The sequence below is a fragment of the Aythya ferina genome (assembly GCF_964211825.1).
Source record: "Aythya ferina genome assembly, chromosome: 15".
In the NCBI taxonomy this organism is placed as follows: Eukaryota; Metazoa; Chordata; class Aves; order Anseriformes; family Anatidae; genus Aythya; species Aythya ferina.
Window position 1 is genome coordinate 16756230 of NC_140314.1, and position 24576 is coordinate 16780805.

The 24576-nt window shown below is 41.7% G+C and overlaps 1 protein-coding gene and 1 long non-coding RNA gene across 7 annotated transcripts in view; one reads left to right on the forward strand and one right to left on the reverse strand.

Moving 5' to 3' along the window:
• Positions 1 to 19612, reverse strand: part of EMP2 (epithelial membrane protein 2) — a 23305-nt gene extending 3693 nt beyond the window's left edge. The window contains exons 1-4 of one of the 6 annotated variants that reach the window (XM_084536900.1): positions 18921 to 19103; positions 5661 to 5987; positions 3844 to 3955; positions 1389 to 1482 (exon numbers count right to left, since the gene is read on the reverse strand). In XM_084536900.1, coding sequence (XP_084393026.1) covers positions 1389 to 1482; positions 3844 to 3921 — 172 coding nt within the window. In that variant the 5' untranslated portion in view covers positions 3922 to 3955; positions 5661 to 5987; positions 18921 to 19103. Of the gene's footprint in view, positions 1 to 1388; positions 1483 to 3843; positions 3956 to 5660; positions 5988 to 8743; positions 9621 to 18843 lie in introns of those variants that run through there. The other 5 variants (XM_084536898.1, XM_084536901.1, XM_084536899.1 and 2 more) reach the window with 5 other exon arrangements.
• LOC311445147 overlaps positions 19328 to 24576 on the forward strand; it is an 84181-nt gene continuing 78932 nt past the window's right edge. The window contains exons 1-2 of the long non-coding RNA XR_014698237.1: positions 19328 to 19414; positions 19894 to 19958. This is a non-coding gene — a long non-coding RNA (uncharacterized lncRNA). The remainder of the gene's footprint in view (positions 19415 to 19893; positions 19959 to 24576) is intronic.

The following is a 24576-nucleotide window of genomic DNA, read 5'->3' on the forward strand; positions in this document are numbered from 1 at the left end:
TAGATGTTAGGAAGAACTTCTTTACTGAAAGGGTTGTTAGGCATTGGAACAGGCTGCCCAGGGAAGTGGTGGAGTCACCATCCCTGGAAGTCTTCAAAAGACGTTTAGATGTAGAGCTTAGGGATATGGTTTAGTGGGGACTGCTAGTGTTAGGTTAGAGGTTGGACTCGATGATCTTGAGGTCTCTTCCAACCTAGAAATTCTGTGATTCTGTGATTCTGTAATACAGCCAGTGGATTAAAGACTTAAAAGCTTTTTATAACTGAATAAAACCCCAGATAGACTAATTCTCACATACCGCATCCTTTTCTACCCTCTATATACTAAAAACACAGTGGAAGTGCCAGGTGTCCAAAGTGACTTGCAGCTGCAGAACCAGGCCTCTCACCAGAGCTGAAGACAGCTCTATTCCATAAGAAGTATCCAGATGTGAGAGCCACTCTCAGCACAAAAGATTCCTTACAGGTTTTTCCTCCTGCCAATCATCCTTTATAACTAGGAGCTAAAATAACCAATAAAATTTTAACAACATGCAGCTAGTTTGCGTAACTTGGCTGCAATGATATGGACAAACCGACCTGCAGAGATAAGCTGCTTATAGCACCTCTGCTTTAGCATAGCTGTCAGCACGTCTGTGAACAGCAGACATACCTGAGCTACATTTAATCTACCTAGTTCTGGTACCTAATTTCAATGAATGCATAGTAATTCAAACCTACCCCAAGCATGGGGTAATTCATGTTACTTTAGATAGGCCTGTGCATAGCAGGATTGTCTCACTGCAGTATGGATATGCCCTAAGCCAATTTGACATTCAAGCAGCCAAGTTACTTTAAAGCTATATGGCTCTTCATCTACTTCGTTAATATACACAAAGACTGAAAGTGTGGGAATGCAGCAAATGTAGCACGCACTTGAGAATAAAAAAAATATTTATTTTGGTGAAGCAGGGTAAGTTAGGCTGTGCTATGTGTTAATTTATCTTTGTTAAACTTCAGATTACAGTCTTAGTTTCCTCCCATCCCTGTAAAGCAGCCAGTACTCTCATGTTCTTTCAAAGCTAAACTTCAGTTCTGAGAGGCAACTTCTATCACTGCAGAGCCACTTTCAGATGACTTCACTGTTTTTACCTGATCTAGAGTAAGAGTACTTTGGCACTCATTCACAATTGTTTGTGTTTACTCTCTTGTCCTGGGCTACAATTTTTTCTGTTTTCCTCTTACAGAAACTGTTGCAGTAGCTGGCTTTTCCAAAGAGCCACTACTAAAGATTTTAGAAAACAGGAGCAGTTAGCATATGCATTTTTTTTGAACAAATGTATTACTTTGCAGTGATTTTACCAATCTCCCACTAATGGAACCGCGACATACACATGCAGAAATACTCACCTCTGAATTGATCAGTTATAGCTCTGCAGGTGCTAGTGTTTGTGGTACACATTCTCCAGACATCTGTAGAAAAATTATCTCCTACCCACCAGGCCTGCAAAATAAAAGCAAAGGGCTCTTACACAAAAATAAATTAAAAAATAAAAAATAGGGGGGTGGGATGGAAGTGTTTCAAAACAAAAAACCTTCCCTCCTTAGTTATCCTAGTGGCTCCTGATCAGATGCAACAACTGAACAATGTTCATTTTGCTACTTAACCACTCAAACTAAATTTCAATTCTAATGTGCTTAAAAGCATTCATACAGGTTAGGTATCAAGAAAGTGAGGGCAAGAAAGGTGTTACTCTACTGTATCTTTAGATGGGAGGGGAAGCCAACAGCTTCAGGAGTTAGAAAATAAGTTTGTGTTCTCAGTATAGAACTGAAAGCCTCAGTACCCCTGTTTGAGATCTGGATTTGGGGAGTAACAAGCAGAGAAAAGGTATCAGATGTCTTTCTACATGTTTCCTGATAAATTTCATGCTGAGTCATCTAGTGACCAAGAAACTAAAGGCTGCATCAGTTGCTATCTGTTTGAACATGAGGAATTTAAAGCCAGACAACTCTGAGGTTTCCATATTTATTTATTAGGTATTTTGGAATAAAAGGTATCTCCTTATTTATGTATCATTTTCATTTTAGAGCTGTGTAAGGTAAAAAAAAAAAAAAAAAAAAAAAGGGAATAGATAAGAATAGATGGCAGTCCTGAAGCACAAGGGATTTTCTATGTTTGGACAGAAATCTTGGATGTTTGGTGATTGCTCGCTCCTTAAGATATCTAGACAATGATGCTTTTGTTCATCCGTAATACCCTCTTTGGGATGCACAGCTCTTTAAAGGGTTGGGAAATAGCAGGGTAATATGCAGGTGAAACAGAAGCCCTGTTTATACATTTTCTGGTTCCTGGAACTGACATGAACTAATCTCAACTTAATGAAGCTGTGCTGACAATGTGCAAATGCAGTCCGTAGACTATGGCATCTGACTGGCAGTGACAAGTTCTCCCTGTGGTAGTTCTGGTTTGGTCTTTTAACATTTAATGCAAAAGAGAACTACAGTGACTGAACAGATTTTTTTGGTAGCCTGGGAAATACAGCAAGCATTCCACAAAAGTGGCATTTCCTCAGGAAATCCGTTCCAGTTCCAGTAGCTACCCAGGCCTTTGCTTTGACTAGATTTGGAAAAATATGACTTTTAAATATGACTCCTGGTAGCATCTGCTGCTTATGCAGACATTCCAGAAACCTCACAGAATACCATGCAGCTTAGCAAACAATACACTAATAAAAACACTAGCGTATTACGACAGCAGCCAAATGTGTCATAGTAGCACTGGATTACTGGCTTTAGGAAAAAGCATTACTTTCTCTAGATGTACTAAGCCTTTTTTTTTTTTTCAGTCTAAGTGATTAATTTCAGTCCAATATATGATTTTTTCAGCTTTGAATGCTTTTTAATCCTTTCAAAATGATTTTCATGACAACATAAAACCTGTGAAGGTGATATAATGTAATAGGAGGTAGTTACACAGTTTAAGTTTGCAGTTGTTTTAAAGTAGTCAATGACACAAAGCAGAGTGTGTGGGTTTGTACTTCTATAACAATTTTTTGTTGTTTTTTTAATCTAGCAGACCTGAACTAAGAATTATTCACTTGTCCACTGTCTTAGCTTTCTAAATATCCAAAGGATCAGGTTAAGACAACCTGGTTTTAGTGCTCAGTTAATGACCTACTTCAACATACTCAATCAACCACCTGACTGAAAAATAACAACTCAGTCTGTACAATTTTGCAACACAAAGTTGTGGCTAATACATCATTTCACTTAGAGCATAGTGTCTGGAAAGACTGGGATTGAAACCGGCTTCAGTGAGTAAGGTAATGTATTTCAAGCAGACAATTTTTTTTTGTCAAGCCTGTGTATTCACTGAATCTCTTAAAGAAATAAAGACTCCAGTGCACTGTTAAGAGGACCAATCATTGTGCTTCAGAAAGAGGTCATTCAGATTGAGAGTTAGATATAAACATTGGAAGATAAATTTCTTCTGGTCACAAAAATAAAAAGGAAATTTGAAAAGAAAGCTGCATGATTCAGAAACTTTGTGCTGAAATCGCTTCAAGTGGATATAGACAGTTAAATTCATGTCTGAAATTATCCTCATCTGAGGCTGGTTTGAAGAAAAGCTGCCACCTCTTTATTTAGTTGCATGATTTTAAGTGTTACACAAGAACAAACCTCGGGAATAGATTTTTTTTTTTCTTATACATGTTTTTGTTCTTCTACCAGGTTGGTGGAAGACCTTTAAGATTCAAAACATACCTAGAAAATAACTTGAAATTCTGTAAGTAAGAGTACATTGTATAAAACAAAGAAAAACCTGGGTGTTTGAAGGACAAAGAGAAGAAATGACACATACATTGTCAATAGTTGAGATGAACAGCAGTGCTGCTGAAGTTATGTGAAACACAATAATGAAAGCCAGAAGAATCAACATCCTTGAGCTGAGGAGACTTCAGTCCAAGATAGATCTGTTTAAAAAAAAGAGTATATATGATCATTCTTTAAAAGCTGTTAACTGCTCAACCTGTCATTACACTATTTCACAGTGGCTCTGAGTGGTCACAGTCATCACGAGTGTGTTTGATGCTGTTTGTTCGGAACATCGCAGGCAGTTCAGCTCCAGAGCACACATTCTGTCTCCAGAGGCACAAGATTTCACTTAATCAGACTTTTAATCAGTGTTACAGCTTTCAGTTTGTTACCTGTGACAGGTAGCCAGCACCACTGGTGTTAAGATGAAGCTCAACTTGAAGTGAAGCCAAGAGGTGTATTAGGTAATATGCCAGCGAGATGGCTGCAGTGAGCAAACAGAGAAGTTTCTGCAAGCTTCTCCAGCAAGGGTATAAAACACTCCTTCGTGTTGACTTTTAGAGAAGTACTTTTCAAACTATGGCCTCATTTTCATTTGATGCCAGAATTTCACTGGCTTTAGTCCTGTTTTAGTCCTGGCTTTAGTCCTGTTTTTAGTCCTGGCATTTTCACTGGCTTTGGTCCTGTTTTCACCACGCTTTCAAAGCAGGAAGAACTGCAGATTTCAATAGGATGCTGATAAAACAAAATTAAGTGTGTAAAGAACTACCTCCTATGTGTAGGAACAGATGTGTTGTACCTTAGGCTTCACACAGGTTGTCTTTTGTTCATACAGTCACAAGTTTTACCCACTGGTGAATGATTTAGGGCTACCATTTTCTCCAATAAATTTCTCGGACAGATAGAGTGGAATAAATCAGTTAGCAGCATAACAATCCAGTTAGTTATTTCATGTTCAGTAACTTAATACTCTCTCTAGTGCCCCTCTTATCTTCTTACCTTATATAGCCCATTTCAAATCTCAAATGAAAAAGAAATAAAAAAAACTTAGGCACAAGGGAACTTTTTTTGATGTGAAATCCCCAGGAAATCTATGGACAGATAACAAATAGTTATGGCAAACTAGTTATTAACAGATAAGAATATGCAACTGCTTGGCATATTCGTTATCTTTTTCTTATTGTACATAAATTCTTAACAATTATCATATGCAATATTCTACAAAGAATCCCCAGTTTTGCTGATATTTTCTTTGTATTTAATGTGTACCATCTGTGTCACTATCTGCATGTTATCACTCATCAGTACATTAATGTATGTTTCTCCACTTCCTTAGCTTTTGAAATTTTCTTGTATGTCAAATGATCATATCCATGCAACACACTAAAATATGTTATTTTTTTCATGTCTAACACTCTCTCCCCTACTGCTGTGTGCTACACTCACAGACTACACATAGCGCAAGTAATGCAGACGGAGAATTTAACCAAATAAAAGGACTACTTTGACAGCATTTTTGAAGAGAATAGCAGCTCTACAGGCACTCTCATCAGTCCAAAATACAACTACTCTGCAAAACTTTAACAAAAAGTTAACAGACAGCATATAAACATGCTAAATACAGACTAGAAGTTCCAGACTAATCCTTCACCCTCTGCACTGCAGGATAGCACTTCGCTGCAGCACCGTGTTTAACGAGCAAAAAGCCAAACAACGTTAAAGAGCTTTTGAGAAAATGATCCAAGAAATTTACTTCTATATCTAATTTGAATGATTGCATTGGAAAGCTACATCAAATCCTAAAACAAGGAAAGCAGCTAGTCAAATTTTTACCCCTTCCAACTTTCTCGCTATTAAACTTGCCTTTTCAGCCACAACAAGAACCAGAAGTGGTAACTTCCTCCAAAGAGCTGATTCCACCACATGACTCAAGATCTTCTGAATCTACCAGCCGCATTCTGCTTCTAGAAATGTCATTCATGGCTCTCTACTGAGCCTTACTTGAATGAAAGGAAGGAAGAAGGAAAGGAAGATATTTTGTGGTTTTGTATAATGCCACATCAAAATATTTTCATTGTAAAATGTACCAGTCTTCTCACTGCACTCTCTTGTCTTGTGGTTAGTTTTTTTCCAGAGTTTCATTTGTTGCACAGATGGCATCTAAGCAGACAATAATGCAAGTCATCTGCCCTATAAGGAGAGAGAATCAAATTGCACTCTATTATTTTAAGGCTAACAATATATCTTATTACGTGATGTGTCATGAATTAAGAGAGACAGAGAAAATGTAACCTAATTAAAACCAATCTTCTAAAATCGAGACCTGCCAGCCCAGAAAAAAATCCACTTAATTTCAATCAACTGAATGTTTTTGTTTTACTGCTTTCAGCCATAAACAGAAGTGTTTCAAACAGGATGGATAAACATGTATGGGTGATGAGAAGATAGTGTATGTTTCTCCCAAATAAAGACAAGATTAAATGAAAGAGCATTCAGTTTTGTTTTCACAAAATAAAACCACAAAGGCCAGTAAGAGCAATTTCATGCTTCTCTTCTAAATAACCTTCCTAACAGCCATTTTTAGACACTTCCTCCTGGCTTGCTGGCCTGGCTCCTTTCATGAGCTGCTACAACTACCCAGCACACAGTACAACAGCAACTGCACACAGATACAGGTATTAAATGCCCTGGGGGGAAGGAAGCAGAGAGACCAAACCCAGGTCGTTCATACTAAGGGAAGACAACCACTGCTTGCTCCCAGGAGAGCAGAGGAAGACCTGCAGATTTCAATCTCTCCTTTTCTCCTATGATGCAGCTGGTGCTGATGCAGGAGCTCCTACAGTATCCACACCCCTCTTGAGGCAGAAAAGACTTCACCTCTCGGCCCATTAGCAACCAGTCCTACTTCAGCCCAGACAAAGCTGGGATTTAAAAGTTTATTTTGGATATTCAAGATTCTTTTACTCTCTAAGTAAGAAGCTCTTCCTCCCCTGGTCCTCTGAGAGCAGCCTGCCTGGGTACCTCTCCTAGAAGAAGGCAGCTCCTTTCCTCTCTTGTGAGCTGGCAAATTATGTCCTTAAGTTTTTGCATGGAGAATTTCAGAGAACGCTGTTTGCATTTGCACTCAGAATTCTTAGTGTTTTAATTATTCATTGCTATCAAAATGCTTTGGTAGCATCCTGGTCTGCATGCTAGCTGTAGTCCTCTCTGCTTCTTATTCATTGCTAACTGTTCCTCAAGGGTTCTCTTCAGGCTCACAATTGTTTCCAGCTTTTAGCAGCAGTCTGAATGCCTGCTGAAGCTTGCCAAGCCAGCAGCGTGCCACCTGGCAGCGAAATCAACATCTGCTTTTTGCCTCCCTCTCTCAAAATGGAGGGTACCTGCTGGAACAGATCAGCTTGCTCTGCTGTTTAACTTGGCTCAGTTCTGCTCAGCAGAACCACCAGCAGTTCAGGTTAGATTAAAACTCTACCTTTTATATTTAATATATATGCAGCCAGGAAAAAATATTGCTGAAAAGTGGTTACTAATGAGAACAGAAAACACATTTTTTAAATCCCAGTGCTCTAGCACCTCATAGTATTACATATAAACAAGAATCTACCAACAACTATGTTAAGAAGATTCATAGAAATGATCAGACTTTTCAAACAAAATTTTGGTATCGATGTGTAATGTGACAGAGGATTATGGAGTATTTTTTCATTTCCTTTTTTTGCAGACGTGGAAGCACTGCCCTATCTACCAGTGCTAGTGCATGCTGCTATAAAAAGGCTTCTTGCTCTGCCAGGATTCTTACTCTTAAATTGCTCATCTTTCCTGTTTCAGTTGCTTGATTATAGGTAAGAGTATTTGTGTTGATCAAAAGCTTTCTGGGTAGAATCACCCGTACTTCCTATCATTTGAAGTGATACGCATGATGCTCTCTAGTCAAGGTATTTCTAAATTTTAAGTACACTGCCCTGAAGCATGAACAGAGACTGGGATGATGCAAAAGATATTATTCATCTTTCTCCAAATTGGTTTCAATTATTTTAATAGTTTCTACACAAACACAAAAAAGCTTTTTGGACTCACTACGGATATCTTTTTATAGAGGCGATGGAGCCACTCTTCACAGACATGCACGACAAAAGGACTAGAGGCAACAGTCGCAAGTTACAACAAGGAATAATCCAATCGTAAAAAAAATGCTTTAACATATTCAATAAGCACGATCAAGTACTGGAACTGAGCCCAAGAATCTGGGGGTTCTCCATTCTTGGACATCTTTGTAAGTCAACTGAAGCAAGGCCTAGAGCATCCTGAGCCAACCCCATGCTTGGAGCAGGGCTCCGGACTGGAGACTTCCAGAGGCGCCTCCAGCTCTGCTCTCCTGCCACTCAGCACCTATTTCAGGATACCCTGTACTGCATCACTGGAGGAAAGTCCAGCAAAGCTGTGAGAACAGAGAGCTTAAAATATGACTTACTTCATTGCAGTTGACATTAAAAAGAGATGCTGGGATTGTGCTAAGAGTTACGTTGGATGACAATATGAATTCTTCAGTTGCAAGACTCAGCATTTAACACCACAAAGTATGTGGTAACAACCAAATGTACAGGTCCAGCCGAGCTAAAAGTGCGTCCTACCATTGAATCCAGGAAGAGTAAGTTATGAGAATCCTATTGAACACATCCAGATTTGCTGTGGCAATAAGGTTTCCCACAAATGCTGTTATGTTGCGGGACACTTGCATAAAACACATTGAAAACAGAAGGCCAGTTATATTAACAAACATTTTTTCAATTAATGCAAAAGAACTGTTCCTGGGTAATACTCTAATGCTGCCTGATTTTGCCCAGGGAGCATAAATGCAGCAGTTGGAGTTATCTTTATTTTTTTTTCAGTGATACAGTAGTATTGGAAGCAGTAATTTCCACTTGCAGTATTAGAGCATGATATGATGTGCTTTATAAGTGGTGGCTAAGGGCCTTCAAGACATGCAGAGGCAAGTTCATTTTTACAAGATAAAACAATACAACACTCACAGAACTACATGGCTGAAAGAAAAAAAAAAAAAAAAGGCATCAAGTCCATGCTTCCCAACGTTTCTGTGTAGTAAGCAAAAACTGGCTTGCCTCTCTATGTCAAGCTCCACCCCTACACCTCCAAAAAAAAAGCTTCATTTTATCTCTAAGATAAACTTTATCTTTAATGTCCAGCAGTACAAAGAGGCATGCCTATTTGAATTTCTTCTGCTGTTTAGTACAGCATGCAAGAAAAAAGGAAAGCTCTGCCTTGGCCAGCTCAGCAGAAGGTTAATCACTACTTTCCAGTTCAGATGTGATCTCCACAGGCTGTGCTTTCATTTCATCCCATGTGGTTCCATTTTGCTACCAGGCTATTTCTCATGTTTGTGCATCCTTAGTTTTTGCAACCAGAGAAGCATGTACATCATACGGTCTGTTTATCCCATGCTCATCTGCATTGAGAAGACCAGAGCTTCTCCCACCACACCGCCTCCTTCGCTCACTTCCTAAGATGACTTCTTTTTCTCATCTTCACCTGAGCTCCCACACAGAGAAAATCTGGAAGCAGCACATAGCAGGGCGAGCACTCACAGCACAGCTCCTGCTCGGTGCAGATGGCAGCTGGGCACGCAGACTGCTGGTCGCCCACGGTGGGTGTGCTGAACAGACACACCCCAGCGAAGGGGCTGGGGATCCTGCTGAACAGGTCAGCGTACTGCAGCCTTCTGAGCCGAGATTACTCCTCATAGCCAGCCCAGCAGGTCTTTGGGATTCGAGGATTCAATTCGGCTGAACTTTCTCGAGGTCACCACTGTAAAACCGAATCAAAGCGAGCCTCCTTAATTAGCAATTCTTCTGCCCATCAGTGCTATAATTAAGACTGTATTTGTGAAGCTAGGAGAAAAAGGTTGTATTCTGGTCTCATGAGAAGCCTGTCATCTTGTGATGCATCATAAGACGTTTGGATTTACATGATAAGCACTTCATTCTGCTCTGAGTTCTTGCCACATCCCAAGGCGTCTCATGACACAGACACAACTCAGGAGTCAGTGAATGTTGTACCTGTACCATTGTCTCTAAAGGTCCATAATATTCCCTGGTTTACAAGGAATGGATTGACACAGTAAACATTTTCACTTTTTTTTTTTCTTTTACCAAATACAAAGGGTTCTGTTTTTCTTGTGTGGTTCCCCAAACTGGAGCCAAAAGTGGAGTAACTTCAGAGAGCAAGCCTATCAAAAGTTTTGAGGGTTTCAACAGTTCTCTAATGCCTAAATATTAAACAACATAAAAGACAAGAAATTCAGGAAATTTAACATCAAGAGGACAATTATACCAGTTGAAACAACTCACTCCAATTTCCTTACTTCTGCCCAAGTTAATTTAACAAATGAAAACACCAACATTACAAGCTACAATTTACTGAGTGATGTTCCTTAAAACAAGGCAAATAATCCTCAAACTCATACTTCCTTTCTACACTTTGTCCTTTCGATATTCTCCAAGCCAACCAGCACATAAGACTGCGTACCACAGCATGGTTTTAATGCTCGATTCTCTGCTAACGAGCTTTTTTTCCAGTTAATTTCTTCGTTATGCAGGAGGTGCCACCAGCCTCCTGCAGCCACCTTTCCTCGCCACCACTATGCAGTTACCTCCTGGTAAACCACTTATATAAACTCCAGTCACACTTACTGCTTGCTCTTGCCAACTGCTTTTTCATTCAAGTGATACCGGATTAAAACTTCTTAGAGATGCAGAGAATATCACTTCCTTAATTCTTCACATACCAGTTACACTTCTATTTTCAACCTCTAGTGGTGTATGAAATACTGGTGGCCCATGACTGTATACACTGGCCCTATTCACAGTCTGTGGTAGTATCCATACATTAATTCATCATTTGATTAATTCTCATTGGATCATTTGTCTAACACAAAACTAACACTGCATGTAGATTTACTGCATGTAAAGACTCTGCTGCTGATATTCCCTGAAAAACACATTGATAGCTCTCTGGTGCATGAAGTGAGCTGCTACTGTTAGAGCGCACAGATGTACAACCTGCAAAGAAAAATTTGTTTTCACATTTGTTAAAGTCTTATTTGTAAGTGTAATTCAGCAGCTAAAATACAGGTTTACCAGCAAATGTGGCAGTCTCTCCATTTGTGCTCGTATTCTGTTATCAGGGAATTGAAGATACTGTAGAACTAGTCAGATGCAAACTTTTAAAATCTAAAAAGATTCAGAATGCTTATTCTTATATTAATCCCCTTAGGTCTATGAACTGAAGATTTGTATGTAATTTGTAACTTGTATGTAATGTACATGTGTCCTTGCTCTTGGATACATCTGAACTCTGGCTCTGTAGATAGCATCCCATCAGCTAGGACAGGAAAGAGTAATTTTTCCAGTAATAGGTAGTAAAATGTGTTACTTGACTTAAAGGAACCTTACACATACAGCTATTTTTCAAAGTCCTTTATCACAAAGCGAGGAAATTAGAAGGAAATGAAACAATGTTCTCAATATACAACCACTGCTGTTCCGTTAAAAAAAAAAAAAAAAAGAAAAAAAAAAAAAAAGAAGAAAAAAAAAGAAAAAGAAATCAATACCACAAAAATTGAATTCACAACATTTTCTAAAGCTTCTTCTCTTTGGACTACAATATTTGTCTGTTTGATCCAATGGCAAAAAATGAAAACAGGATCATTCCCCAGATCTATGTTTTTGGTGCCCTTGCAGCAGGCTATCTTAAAAAGCCTCAATCTCAGCAGCTAAGAGTGCCAGCTTGTTGGATTTTACAGTGAAGTACGGGGGCCTGGAGACAAACTGGCACAATACAGTGTGACCTGGGTTTTTATCCAACTTCTTTCAGGAAGTCTTGCCTTGAAACCAACGCCCTGAGGTCTGCTGTTTGCTTGCACCAAGGTGAACGTTAATGTGTACCCACAGCTTAATAAAACCTTTTGTTATGGCAGTTGGATGTTTGTCCATGGTATGGGACTGCCTGGAGAACAGTAAACTTACAGTGAATAATCTCATGTTCTTGGCCTACTGATGACCTAGGTGTGAGGGGATCCTGAAGCACCTATTTCATGCTAAATCTTAGCTCCTCCTCAGAAACCCCACTACCAAAAGCAGGACAGACCATGCTTACCAGTCTGCCAGTGAGGCCTGGCAGATCTTCCCTGGACTTCCTCCACTCTCAGCATATCCTCCTCATCAGATCTGTGCTATTAAACCAGAACTCTGAGGTCTGGGAAATTATAACCCTGCTATCCCATACCTTTCCAATCAAAAATGAGAAAAAAAAACTGCAGCAAAACTGGCTATCTAGCTGCTAGCTACTGAGAACCAAAGAAATTGATGTTTCTAATTCCTTAGGAATGCTTTTAATAAGGCTTTGACCTAGGGATGCCAGTGCTGCTGCCACTTCTGTAACTCTGACAGTCATTTATTTGCAAACAAGTTCAGACTGGGTTTAGACTTGCCATACCACTCCTTTCACTGTGGCCTTGCACTACAAAGTCGCTTTGCCATGGAGCCTTTGTGGGAAGAGCAAAAGAAAACAGGCAGGGCGTATGGGAAAACACTAGCACAATGCTCTGCTGTGGTGTGGGGAAGTGGCACTCACAGGGAGAAGGAGCCTTTCGACACCTTACCTGAAAATCCTGGAAAAGAGTCTTGAGCTTAAAAGACTCAAGATAGATGTATTCAAATGCTCCAGCAAGAGCTGGAAGAGAAGTGTCCCAGCTACCACGTGCTGAGAAGAAAATTTAGCGGGTAAAAAGCTGCAATTATACAAGCCAGCTACCTATACCAGGTGGACAGATCCACAAACCAGCACCCTCCTCACAAATCAATCCAAAAATTGATTGAAAAGAATACATTCTGCTTTTTCCCTAAAGCTGTCATGTACCTGCACATTTACAATAGATCCTAATCTCAGACTTAACCTGTCCAACACAAAGCACACTGGTGTAAGGTATGTGGCTGTAACACCTGGAAGGGTTACACTTCCCCTCTCATTCCCATTACGTGGCTGTTGCTTGTGACCTCCACCATCTGCTCATTCACCTTCAGTTTTAAATAGTCACATGCCTTTAGAAAAATGCTAGCTTTTTAAATGAAAGATGCCCCATGGCAGCATTCTGTTCAAGAGATCCATTCTCAAGAGGCAAAAATTGAGAAAATCCAGCAGTAATTTCAAAGAAGGAACTGCCTGTATACTACAGGTTTGGGTCTCTTACAACACATGCATGTTTTCTCTTTCACAGAGCCATGAAAAAAACACTACTAAATACCTTTAAGTGTGTATGTATAGAGCTTAATTGTATACTCACAAATTTGGAAAACACCCACGCATCCCATTTCAGGCATTAAATACAACCTTTCTGTTCAGCCAGTTTGCTCTAAGTTGTACTCCAGACACCACTTCAGTATAAACAAAATTGTGGCATACATTAAAACCCTCCTAACAATCAAGCTGGTCTAAAAGTACTACAGGCTAGTTCTCCTAAGCTAAACAAGACAAGAACTTCTCGTTCTGGCTTGTTCACCTCCAAAGACAAAGACAGACTGGCAATGTGCTTGCTTGCAGGTCAAGGCAGACACACAGAAGGAAAAAGAACCATGTAACCTAAAGATGAGAATAAATGGCTATAAATCAGGTGTGAGCACATTCAGGCTGGAAATTACAGCTCTCAGAGCTCTCAGGTTCTTGGAACAACATTATCATTACCACAGCAATAAAAAAAATAAATAAATAGAAGAGCTGCCTTCGCAAACAGGGATTAAGTGATAGAGTGGGAATAAGCTGGGGAGTAGGGCTGACCCGAGAGGTCCCTCCAGTTGGGTACACCTATGAAGGTTTTGCCAACAGCCTGGTTTGGGTCTCCATATTTTCTGCAACATGCTTTAGCAGGATACACATGGCCTTAGCACTGCTGGATTCCTTTCTTTCCTTCAAAGACTTCAGGTGCTGCTGGGAGCAAAGCCAAGCATAGATCTGTGCAGTGGAGTAACACAGGACACAACCATGGGACCAACAACATGCAAGTGGCTTTAAGGCAGGATTAATTTCTCGGGTGGGTGGTAAAGTTGCAACGAGCAAGGCCTGTACCTCTTCCTGAAGGTGCTCCACAGGCCCCTGTTGCCTCCCAGCACTGGCAGCTCTGGTGCGGGGCTGCAGAGCTCACTGCAGGTTGCTGGCACCATCCTGCCGCAGGTCCAGGGGCTGAGCACACAGCCACCTGCAGCTGGGACAGGGACATGGATGGGGTACTCCAGTGAGCTACTGAGCTGTGGGAAGCTGCCTGGGAACCTGCTCCTGCAGCAAGTAACTGAACTGAGGTGTGGCCAGGCCTCACCCCTGCTTGAGACACTGCGTGGCCATGTTTCGGTGCTGAGGCTGCCCCCACTCAGTGCCTCATCGGGGAAGGGAGGGACAGACCATGTGTAACACCAGACCTTTTTCATCGGGTTGACAGCTTAAATGTGTCATCTGTCTGATCTAATTAAAAAAAAAAAAGAAAAAAAAGTAAAGAAACAAAAAAGAAAATAGAAAATGAGAAAAGGGGAGAGAGGGGAGAGACAAACAAGCATAACCCACACCTGCAGTGTTAATTCCAGAATTAACAAAGAACCTGGGCTCTACTGACTATAGACTTCTGCTTATCCAAAGACTAATCCAGATACAACAGAACAGCTTGAGTGATTTATGTTGTTCCACCTAATTAACCAACAAACAAAGGCAGAAAAGGTCTGTTTTTCCAGATTGAAAGCAATGTGTTTAATTCAGTAGAAATGAAAGCTGATATTGTTTTAACTTTGGCAGATGCTCTATGGAAATTGCTAGCAATTAAATGTGTTGCATTCACTGTTGTAACATTTTCAAACTGCTTGTTTTGATTTGGCTATGACTAGCGCTGTATTGAGAAATTTGGATTTTTGTTATTTCAGGGTTTACACATCATCTATCAGGAGTGCGAAAATAACATCTCTATTGACTGTAGAACAGTTGGCTATAAAACAGAAAGCAAACTCTTCCTCCACTACTACTGTTTTGTCTCACAGCAACACCGTGGCATGTGACTGGATTTAATACTCAACCCAGCAATCAATCACACAGAATCACACAGAATTTCTAGGTTGGAAGAGACCTCAAGATCATTGAGTCCAACCTCTGACCTAACGCTAACAGTCCCCACTAAACCATTTCCCTAAGCTCTACATCTAAACGTCTTTTGAAGACTTCCAGGGATGGTGACTCCACCACTTCCCTGGGCAGCCTGTTCCAGTGGATCAACCTTCAGAACACCATTTTTACATGCTACTTTGTAACTGTTGCAATGGAAAGGGAAGCTTCAAGATCAGCAGGACTTCTAACACCACTTTTGCTGCAGAGCTGCACCCGGCAGGTGCATGGCTCTGTGGCAGCAGAGCCTGGCCACCTCCTGCCCCAACAGCGATCCACCCCACGGCCCCCTGTGCCGGGTGGGCTGCCCTTACATACCTGGCTTGGTTCTGAGTTTGAGTTATGCTGCTGGTTTACAGCTTCCACGGACTGAGGGCTGCCAGCCTTGCAGACCAGGTGAGCCCAAAAAACGCATAGCTCAGCAGCAGCACCAGGGACTTCTGCCTGGAAGAAGGGCATGTGTCCCCTTCTGTGCCTGCACTGGGCACCCAAGGGAGCGTTCAGACCGCCCACCTCTGCTGTCTGCACCCTGTGCAGTTCCAGACAAGGTGTAGTGTTTAAGAACCAGAGAAGTAAACCACAAATATATATCCTATAGCCATCTCCAAAGGGTGCTTGAGTCAGTCCACTTTCTGCTCAACCTACAGACTCCTGTGAATGTCTCTATACAGCCAGAGGGTTGTATTTTAAGGTCACACCCAAATTATGAGGCTTCATCTGGCATGCACATACCATCATTAAACCTGCCCATGAAACTTCACAGGCAACATAAAAAGGTGTAATTACATTTTCCTTATTTAGTGAAGAAATAATAATTCCTTTGATGGATGAATTCAGGCCATCAGGCTTTCTCTTGAATCCCACCCAGCCAGATCTGTTTTCTAAAACCTGAGATGCTTATCTTCCTGATGAAGTCATGAGCATCACCTGATACAGTGAGATATATGCTACAAAATTATCTCCTTTCTAAAATAGTAAAGCTTTCAACAAAGACAGTAAATACCAAGACCACACCACAAAGATCACTGGTTTGCTTTGAGCATCAAAAAAACAAAAAACAAAACAAAACAAAAAAAAACAACAAACAAAACCTAACAAATGTTGAACAGCTCCAACAGCTCCATGAATGGAATTCCTTAGCGCTGTGGCTTAGCGCTGCTTTCCATCTGAGACCAATGTGATTTCAATAAAAGACGTGCATTCCTTTCCACTTTCAAATTTGGCTGTGTTGAAATATTATATGGATTTTATATATAAAGTGTTTGGTACACTTCAGAATAAATCTCTTTCTTATTAGTTCCTGTATAAAACAGTGCCTTTTTCTGCTGGGTCTTCTTCCAACAGGAATGTGGCAGTAGGACCTGGAAAGAATATCTTCTGCTGGCTAGCAATACAAAAACCTTGTCCCCAGAGACCTACTTATCTCTAATTAAAAGCATTCTTGTAGTGATTTATGAGGTGGTATCATGTCTTACATGACATTCTAGACACAAATAGAACACAAAGTCTAAGTGCAAAACCAGAATATGCACAAACCAGAGAAGTGAAAAAAAAAAAAAAAAAGATAAAAGTCTCCTTTTGCCTTTCATTTTTAAATACCTCTCATTTTTAAATGGACAGGAAAACAGCATTATGAAAGGAGACGGACTACAACTAATATATTTAGCAAAAACACAGGAAGGTCTTGCTCCTCTAAATACCAATATGGGACTCATCAGTTCAACATTCTTCTAATCATTGTAGGAACTTCAAACCCAAGATGGTTAACAACCTTGAGACAAACAACACCACAAAATAAAAGGCATGAAAATGGAAGTGACAGAAAGATACAAAACAACTGGGAAGCAAGAAATGCTAATAAATCAAGGCATGATCAATCGTTAACCATCACTGAGTACAAGATGAAGCTGAAGATGATTTCTTTTAAGCAGCGTTGGCCAGAAATAGTAACTATGGCATCTGAGAATTGCAATAGAGCTTGTCTGAGAATATGAAGGCCAAGAGCAGCCATCAGTCTTAACCTGCTCTGTCTGTTGAACAACTTCCATTATTAGCAAGGCTTTAAATCTGTGTAAGCAAATAGCATACAGTGTTTTTCCTCACTGGCAGACCCACAACACAACCAACACTGTTTGGGTGTTTATGACAGAATTCCTTTCAGAGATCACAAATAAATCATACACCACCAGTAGTGTCTTGCCTACTAGTATTGTGTTGTTTTTATTTGAAATAATATCAAGAGACTGTTTTCTTTCCTGAAGGAGTATGCTAACAAGAAACCAATGAAGAGATTTCATGGTATTAATGCATTTCACTCATTTCACACTTAATGTTGACAGCTAATCAGTTAGCAGAATAATTCCTGGTTTCCTCAAAATCAGCCCGGCCTGGCTGGGTATGCAGCTTACTTGATAAAACCTACATCAGCCATGCAGCTGAAGTGACAAAACCTGTATGCATCTTTATTCAGCACAGAGGAGGAACCTTCCTACAGGTATCCATTCTCCAGCTTGATTTTACAAGTTCACAATGGGATGCAGAAGGCGCCTCGGCTTTTTCCCCATGCTGAACCACTTGCGTGTGTTCATCACATGCCTGCCCACCTCTGCAGCCACCTGCCATCTGTCCCGGCAGCCCTTTTCCTGAACTGCCCAACACTGCCTGGGCAACAAAGCTTCCAAAATTCAAGTCATAGAGCAGGTCCAGATGGAAGTGTCATTACAGGGTATTTTTCATTTGACAGCAAAAATATCTGCTCAGGCAGGCAAGAAGGCCTACTTTACACAGTTAACATACCAGCACTGGATGTAAGGAGTCTGAAAGTAAGGGAAGAGAAAGTGCTGCTTTTTCTTTTTTGATGGAGACTGGCCAACCCTAGTTCTAAAACTCCAACCCTATTTCTAAAACTCCTAAAAAACTCTAAGAAAATGTGATTTTACACATCAAAATGTGCAGATTATAGCTATCCCGAGGGTTTCTCCACACACCTCTATGAAGTCAGATACTTCTACAATGCTCAACTGCAGTAATTACTCATCATTTCCAAAGTATTCTCAGGTGCTGAAAAGCAAAGCAAAACAAAACAAAACCAAACCAAACCACACCACCTCCCTGCACCATGTGAACAAAGCATTTCTGCCAAGAATTTAACAGAGAGACTGAGCGGCAGATTTCTTGGTGGCAGTGGGCTCTGATCGAGCCCCAGGGAAGTCAGGGAAAGGCGAGCTGTGCAGTATTAATCTCAGAGATGTCCAAACAAGGAGCTGACCTCTCAGATGGAATACCCAGCTCCACGAGCAGCCCGCGCTGCTGAAGCTGAATGGCCCCTCCAGTACCTAGCACGTTAATGTCCCAGGTGTCAGCCGGGCATCACAGCTGCAAAAAGCACCAATGGGACAGGCAGAATGGCTTTTTGGACCTGTAGCTCGACTCAAGTGGAAAAACGCCTAGCACTGGCAAAAATGCCATAAACCCAAATCTGCACTGAATTATATATAAATGTATTTTCTTTCCACTAGAGGGGGTGAGCTGCCAAAAACAATCAAATCTTACCGTAGTGTACGCAAACTCCTTTCAAATCCCATCAACGAGAAAAAAAAAAAAAAAAAAAAAAAAAAAAAAAAAAAAAAAGAGCGGAGAAGAGAGACGGCGAACTTCAGGAGGCCCGGCCCGGCCCCACACAGCCCCTTGGGGGGCGGCCGGGTCGAGCTCCGTGGCCGGGACGGAGGGGGGCAGCGTAGTAAACAACCCCCCCCCCCCGATTATATTTTCGTATTTTTGTCGCGGTTTCTTCCTCCCCCCGGTTGCAAAGCGGCTCCCCCCTTCCCTCACGCACCTCCCGTCCCGTCCGGTCCTGGTGCCGGCGCCAGGCCCCAGCCCCTCACGTCCCCCGCCCAGCCCGGCCGTACTCACTGCCGGGGGCCGGCGGCGGCTCTCCGCCCGGGTGCAACCGTCCGGCGGCGGCGGCGGCGGCGGCGGCTGCCTCCTGCCTTCCCTCCTGCAGAAATGATGTCAGACGCGGGCTGGGTGTGGAAAGAAAATAATTTTCAAAAGTGCTCCTCGGCCGCCTGCGAAGGCAGAGGTGTCTCCGTGCGTGTGTGTGTGTGTGCGCGCCCCGAGAGGGAGGGACGGGGCGAGCACGGGAGAAACTTTCCCCCGCCCGTTTCCACTCCGCCGCCCCCTGCGGCCGGGGCAGTGCCGTGAGCGCGGGGCTCCGCCATCCCCGCCCTGCAGAAGGGGAAGGTGTGCCCGGGGCAGGCTGTGGCAGCCCGCCGAGGGCGGGCGGGGAGCAGGATGCACGTCCGTCGAGGCGGGACGGGCCGCCCGGGAGTGCCGCGCTCTGCCCGCCGCCCGGCACTGAGGGACGGCGCGGTGCCCGCCAGGCTCTGCGGCGAGCGCCTTCAGTGGTACCAGCGAGGATGGATGGCGCGGGGAGCGCCCAGCGGAGCTTGTAGGGGGGGAAGGGAGACCCCCAGGGGGACGTGGCGGGGCGGCCGGGAGGCGCCATTTCGCGTCGGTCGCCCGCCGCGGTAACGCGCCTCCTCAACGCCGCCGCCCCGCTGAGGCGCCGGGGACCGGCGGTTCTGCGGCCGTCGGCTGCTTGTCAGGAGGCCGCCCGTTCCTCCTCCCGGCCGGGCTCGGTGCGAAAAGGCCCGGGACCAGGGGAGCCGGCAGGCTGAGCCGCTGAGGGAGTGAGGGAGCGGCCCGAGGCCGACCGGAGAGACAGTCATGTTAAGGCAAAGCCTGCTTCACGGAGAACGTTATCTCCGCTGAAGCGGAGATGACAGAAGTCATCTTTTTCGTCGGAGAGAAAAAAAATTCTGTCGCCAGCCGGGCGATGCTACTCACAAACTGAAGACTAATTCAACTTTTGTTTGCCTTGCAGATTTCAGTGTTGGTACAGTCTCTTTGCTTGCTCAGAGGGCTAGAAGGTCTCATCTGCTGTTCCTAGTAAGTTCCTATCACTGCTTAAAGTTGTTTCCTCAAGTCTTTACACAAACAGTAGCTATACGGTTGAGCAAAACACTCTGTTATTTACTACTCAAAAACTAGTAGCATGACCTGAATTACTTCATTGCATCTTCACCCTCTGAAGTGCAGTGCTTGGGGCTACAAGCAGCTGTGGGAAATCTCCTGCCTTGCTAAAAAGTAAAGTTACAGTCTAAAGGTGAAAGAGTCCCATCACATGTACATGCACCACCATGCCAACCTCTAGGAGCAATTCAACTGGAGAAGATGATATTGTGACAGAAATCCCTGCTGCTGTGTCAGTCACTCAGTTTGCAATTAGCTTTAACTCTGTAACAATTTCCAAACTTCAAAAGCAAACAAACAAACAAAAAGTTATGCTCATAAATCAGTTTAGAACCACAAACAGGAATATCCAGTACCATAAACAGTACAAACTGCAGAACTGTAGATTTCTATATGGTCATATATCCCAAGTTTCTGTGTAGAAGGGACTGACAAAGTCCTCTAGTGGCTGCTACTGTTGACCATTCAATATTTTCTGGTAATTGCTATGTAGTTAGACAGGAATAAGAATACAAAGTGGCTCTAAGAGGAGAGGCTTGTAGATTTGAAGGAGCAGAAGAAGGAAGCTTGGGAGCATCAGCAGAAGAGGGGTCCCTGCTTGTTAATCCCCGGGGAATTTCAGGAAAGAAAGTGGTACCTTGTTCTGAGCCAACCACTAGCAGCATAGGCAGCCTGACCTCCACCAGGATGAAGCATTAGAGCTGCAGTTATTTAAAACATTCCCTTCATACACAGACCTAAGTGTGCCAGTGGAATTGTGCTATTAAACAGAACACTTGTTTTTTAAACAAAAGATGTTGTTGCTTACAACTTAAGTGACTAGAAAGAGGAAAATTGATTGTTCTATCTCATTATATACTGCATTAAAGGCATTGCTTGCTAGAATGTGTGTAATATTGCCCCTATAAGAAAACACAGTAACATTTAGTGGTAAAAATAGTTCTTTCTTCTTCATCTTCTTCATCTTTCTTCTTCATTAATTTCTCTTGCCTGTGTTTATAATTGTTGTATAGTTGTCATCCATATTTCATTCTTAGAAGCTAAGAATAAATATTTTTCAAGCAGTATCAACACGCTGCCAGATGACTTAAGGCTTTAACTGGAAACAAGTTATCCAGATTTTACTTTTCAGCCTTATGCTGGACGGATGTTCTTCGAGTGATCTTTTTTAATGCATTGCTAAGTGTCTCAAAAGTGCTGTTGACCTCTTTCCCGACTCCTCTTTGACCTGTTTGCATGGAGAATAACACTGTGAAGGAAAAGGTGGCATATCCAAGTACCTCCGTTGGCAAGATTATGTGGAAGGATAAGCTTTTGAAAGCAAAGTTACTGATGATAGAATTCTTAGTGAGCAAACACAAGACAACCATTCTGTGTCAGTTCTTCCTGCTTGTCTTGTCATATCCTAGACTGCATCTTTACCAGCAGGTGTAATTTGTAAATGAGCAGATGTTTCTCTCCCACTATCAGCTGTTGTACTCTGAATGAGCAGTGGGCACAATTTACCCATAATAAGTATTTTTTCTATTAGGTATTCACTTTTATAATCAAGGGACTTTTGGAACAAGGTCTCAAAAGTGCAGGCTGTGTAGCCATCATGACCAAGACAGTATTATAGAAATTCAGGCTAAAGTGTTGGTCTTAGTAGCATATTTGTATGCACAAGATACTGAAATTTTGATGTGAAAAAGCTTGCAGATGATTTGCAGATATGTCAAGGAAGACCATGATATCAGTGTTGCTCTGATTAATTTAGAATTAAATAGAATAACAGTAATTTCTTTTTTTTTTGCATTTAGTGATTACATAGCTACAGTTTTTAAATCTTCATTCACAAATATGTAGAAATAGGAAATAACAGTGAAGTTCCACAATGAGATATAGTTAAACAGAGAATCAGTGTTCTAACAGAAGTATTGATAAGAACAATCTCTCCTTTCCAGCATTACTGTTTATTTTAGAACATACGTTATATCAGAGTTCTCAAAAGTTGTTGTTCACTGAGAAATTTCAGTAGGGTTTCATAGAAATGTAGAATCACAGAATATCCCAAGTTGGAAGGGACCCACAAGGACCACTGAGTCCAATTCCTGGGTCCGCAAAGGACTGCCCAAACATCAGACCATATGCAGTGTCCAAATGCTCCTTGATCTCTGTCAGGCTCAGTGCCATGACTATATCGCTGGGGAGCCTGTTCTAGTGCCCAACCACCCTCTTGGTGAAGAACCTTTTCCTGATAATGAGCCTGAACCACTCCTGCAGGTTCAAGCCATTTCCTTGGGTTTGATTCTTACTATTTCTTTGGACAAGCCAAAAATATGTGAGTTGTGCTGCCTTTTTTCTTTTTATTATTTATTAAAAAAGTTTTCCTTAATCTGCTAGGAAGAATGGTATGGATGTCTGTATTCTGTGAGCAACCAACTGAAAGTTGTATCCTTGCTCTTTCGCACTGCCACTGAACAGGGCAGGACATCTGTAAGCTGAAAGATCCAAAACTGTACTGTTATGACAAAAGATAGGACTACTTGCAGACAAAGCTGATTTCAATGTAGGGATGTGAAGAAGGCGATAGAAGCCTTAATTTAGCACTCAGATATGATGCTGAAGAGTCTTACTTTCCATAAGGCTTTTCAGACATAATGTATCATTAGTGAAATAAATGGGACTAGACGATAAAATCTCTCAGCTTTTCCATTGTAAAGAAATACAAACGTTATTTTGCTTTTAAAAAATAGCTTGGCTTTCTCATCAATTTATGGAAAAGTTTCTTAAAAATTTAAGGACAGTGGGAAGGGAATACATTTTTCATGATGTGTATTAACAGCATTATGTATAATTTTCTTTTTCACACATTATTTGTTTTTGCTGTGTTTACACCTACAGAAGTATAGAAAAATCCAAGTTGGAATAGACCTCAGAAGATCACCTGTTCCAAACTTGTATTGAAAACAGGGCCTTAGATCAGGTTATCTAAGAGGCTGTCTGAGTAAGTCTTGAATATTACTGGTATGGTAGATTCAGCACTTCTTTAGACAACCTCACAATGAAGATTTTTTTCTTATATCCAGACAATTTTCTGTGGAGCATCTTGTACCCATTGCTTCTTGTCCTGCCACTGTGTGTCCTTGTGAAGGGAGTACCTCCACCTTCTCTGTAACTATCTTTCAGGTATTGGAATACCATGAGGCCACCCCTGAGGCTTTTCTTTCCTAGGCTAAACAAACCCAATTCTTTCAGGATTTCTTTATATGTCTAGTTCTTCAACTCTCTGATCATCTTAATGTCCCTCTTCTTGGCCCTCTATAATTTTTCAATGTTTCACTTGAACTGGGAAGACCAAAACTGGACACAGTATTCCCTGTGTTGGCTAAAAAGTGGAATCCAGTGGAATCCAGTGGAATAACCACGTTCTTTAATCTTCTGACAGCTCTTGATAACATGACCCAGCAGGTGACAAACCTTTGTAGCAAGGACATGCTGCTGTCTCATGTGTAGCTTGCCCATCACAGTCTCCAGGCCCTTTTCTGCAAAGCTGCTCCCTGGGCAGCTGGCACCCAGCCTAAATTGTTTCTTGTCATCACTCAGTCCACATTGCAGGACTTTGCACTTGTTGAGCTTTGTTGAATTTTATGCAGTTCCTGTCTGTTCCTTTTTGTCAAGGTTCTTCTGATTAGCAGCCCTGCCACCTTGCTTATCAACTGCATCTCTCAAGTCCGTATAGTCTGTGAACTTGCTGAGCATGCCCTCAGTGCTACCATCCAGGTCGCTAATAAAGACATTAAACAGTAGTTAATGGTCTTGGTATTGTCACCCGAAGGATTCTGCGGGTCACCGGCTGGACATTGCAGCACTGGTCACAAATCTTTGAGCCAGCCAATTTTCCAAACATTCATTGTCCAGTTCACCAGTCTGCATGTCACCAAAATGATGATAATATTAACCATTTGGCCAAGGCATTAGAGGGCTTTGATGATGAAGGGGTCTTTCTCTTCCTGTAGTTGTTTCCATCTGTTCTGGTTAGTTTTGCTCTACCTCCCACTTACTGCATCTCTCGTGTTTGAATATAGGATGGCTACCGTTCTAGACTTGGTGGCTCATGTATACCCATAAACAGTAGCACATGGGTTGGTATAAGGGGTTTATATAAGGAGCTTGTGTAAGATGACCCAAAAATTTATTCTCTTTTCAGGTTGAGTTGAAATTACAAACTTTTTAGTACAACACTTCTACTTTAGCATCTGAATTAGAAGAAAGAAAGTCTGAATATAATGGCCTTCTTTAGCAAGTTTAGACCTGTTTTTTAAGCACCAGCAGATGTTTCATATATTCCTCAAGGTATTAGTTGAATTGAAGTCCAATAAGATCTCTCATCTATTCTTCTGTAATGTCAAAAATTAGATCTGATTGAGATATCGGATCTCTACCTTTGCATTTCTTTTCTGGTGATTGATGTGTATAAATGAGTGAGAAAATAACCTTTCCATAGCAAGTTTTTTTTTTTTTTTTTTTTTTTTTTTTTTTTTTTTGACAGTTA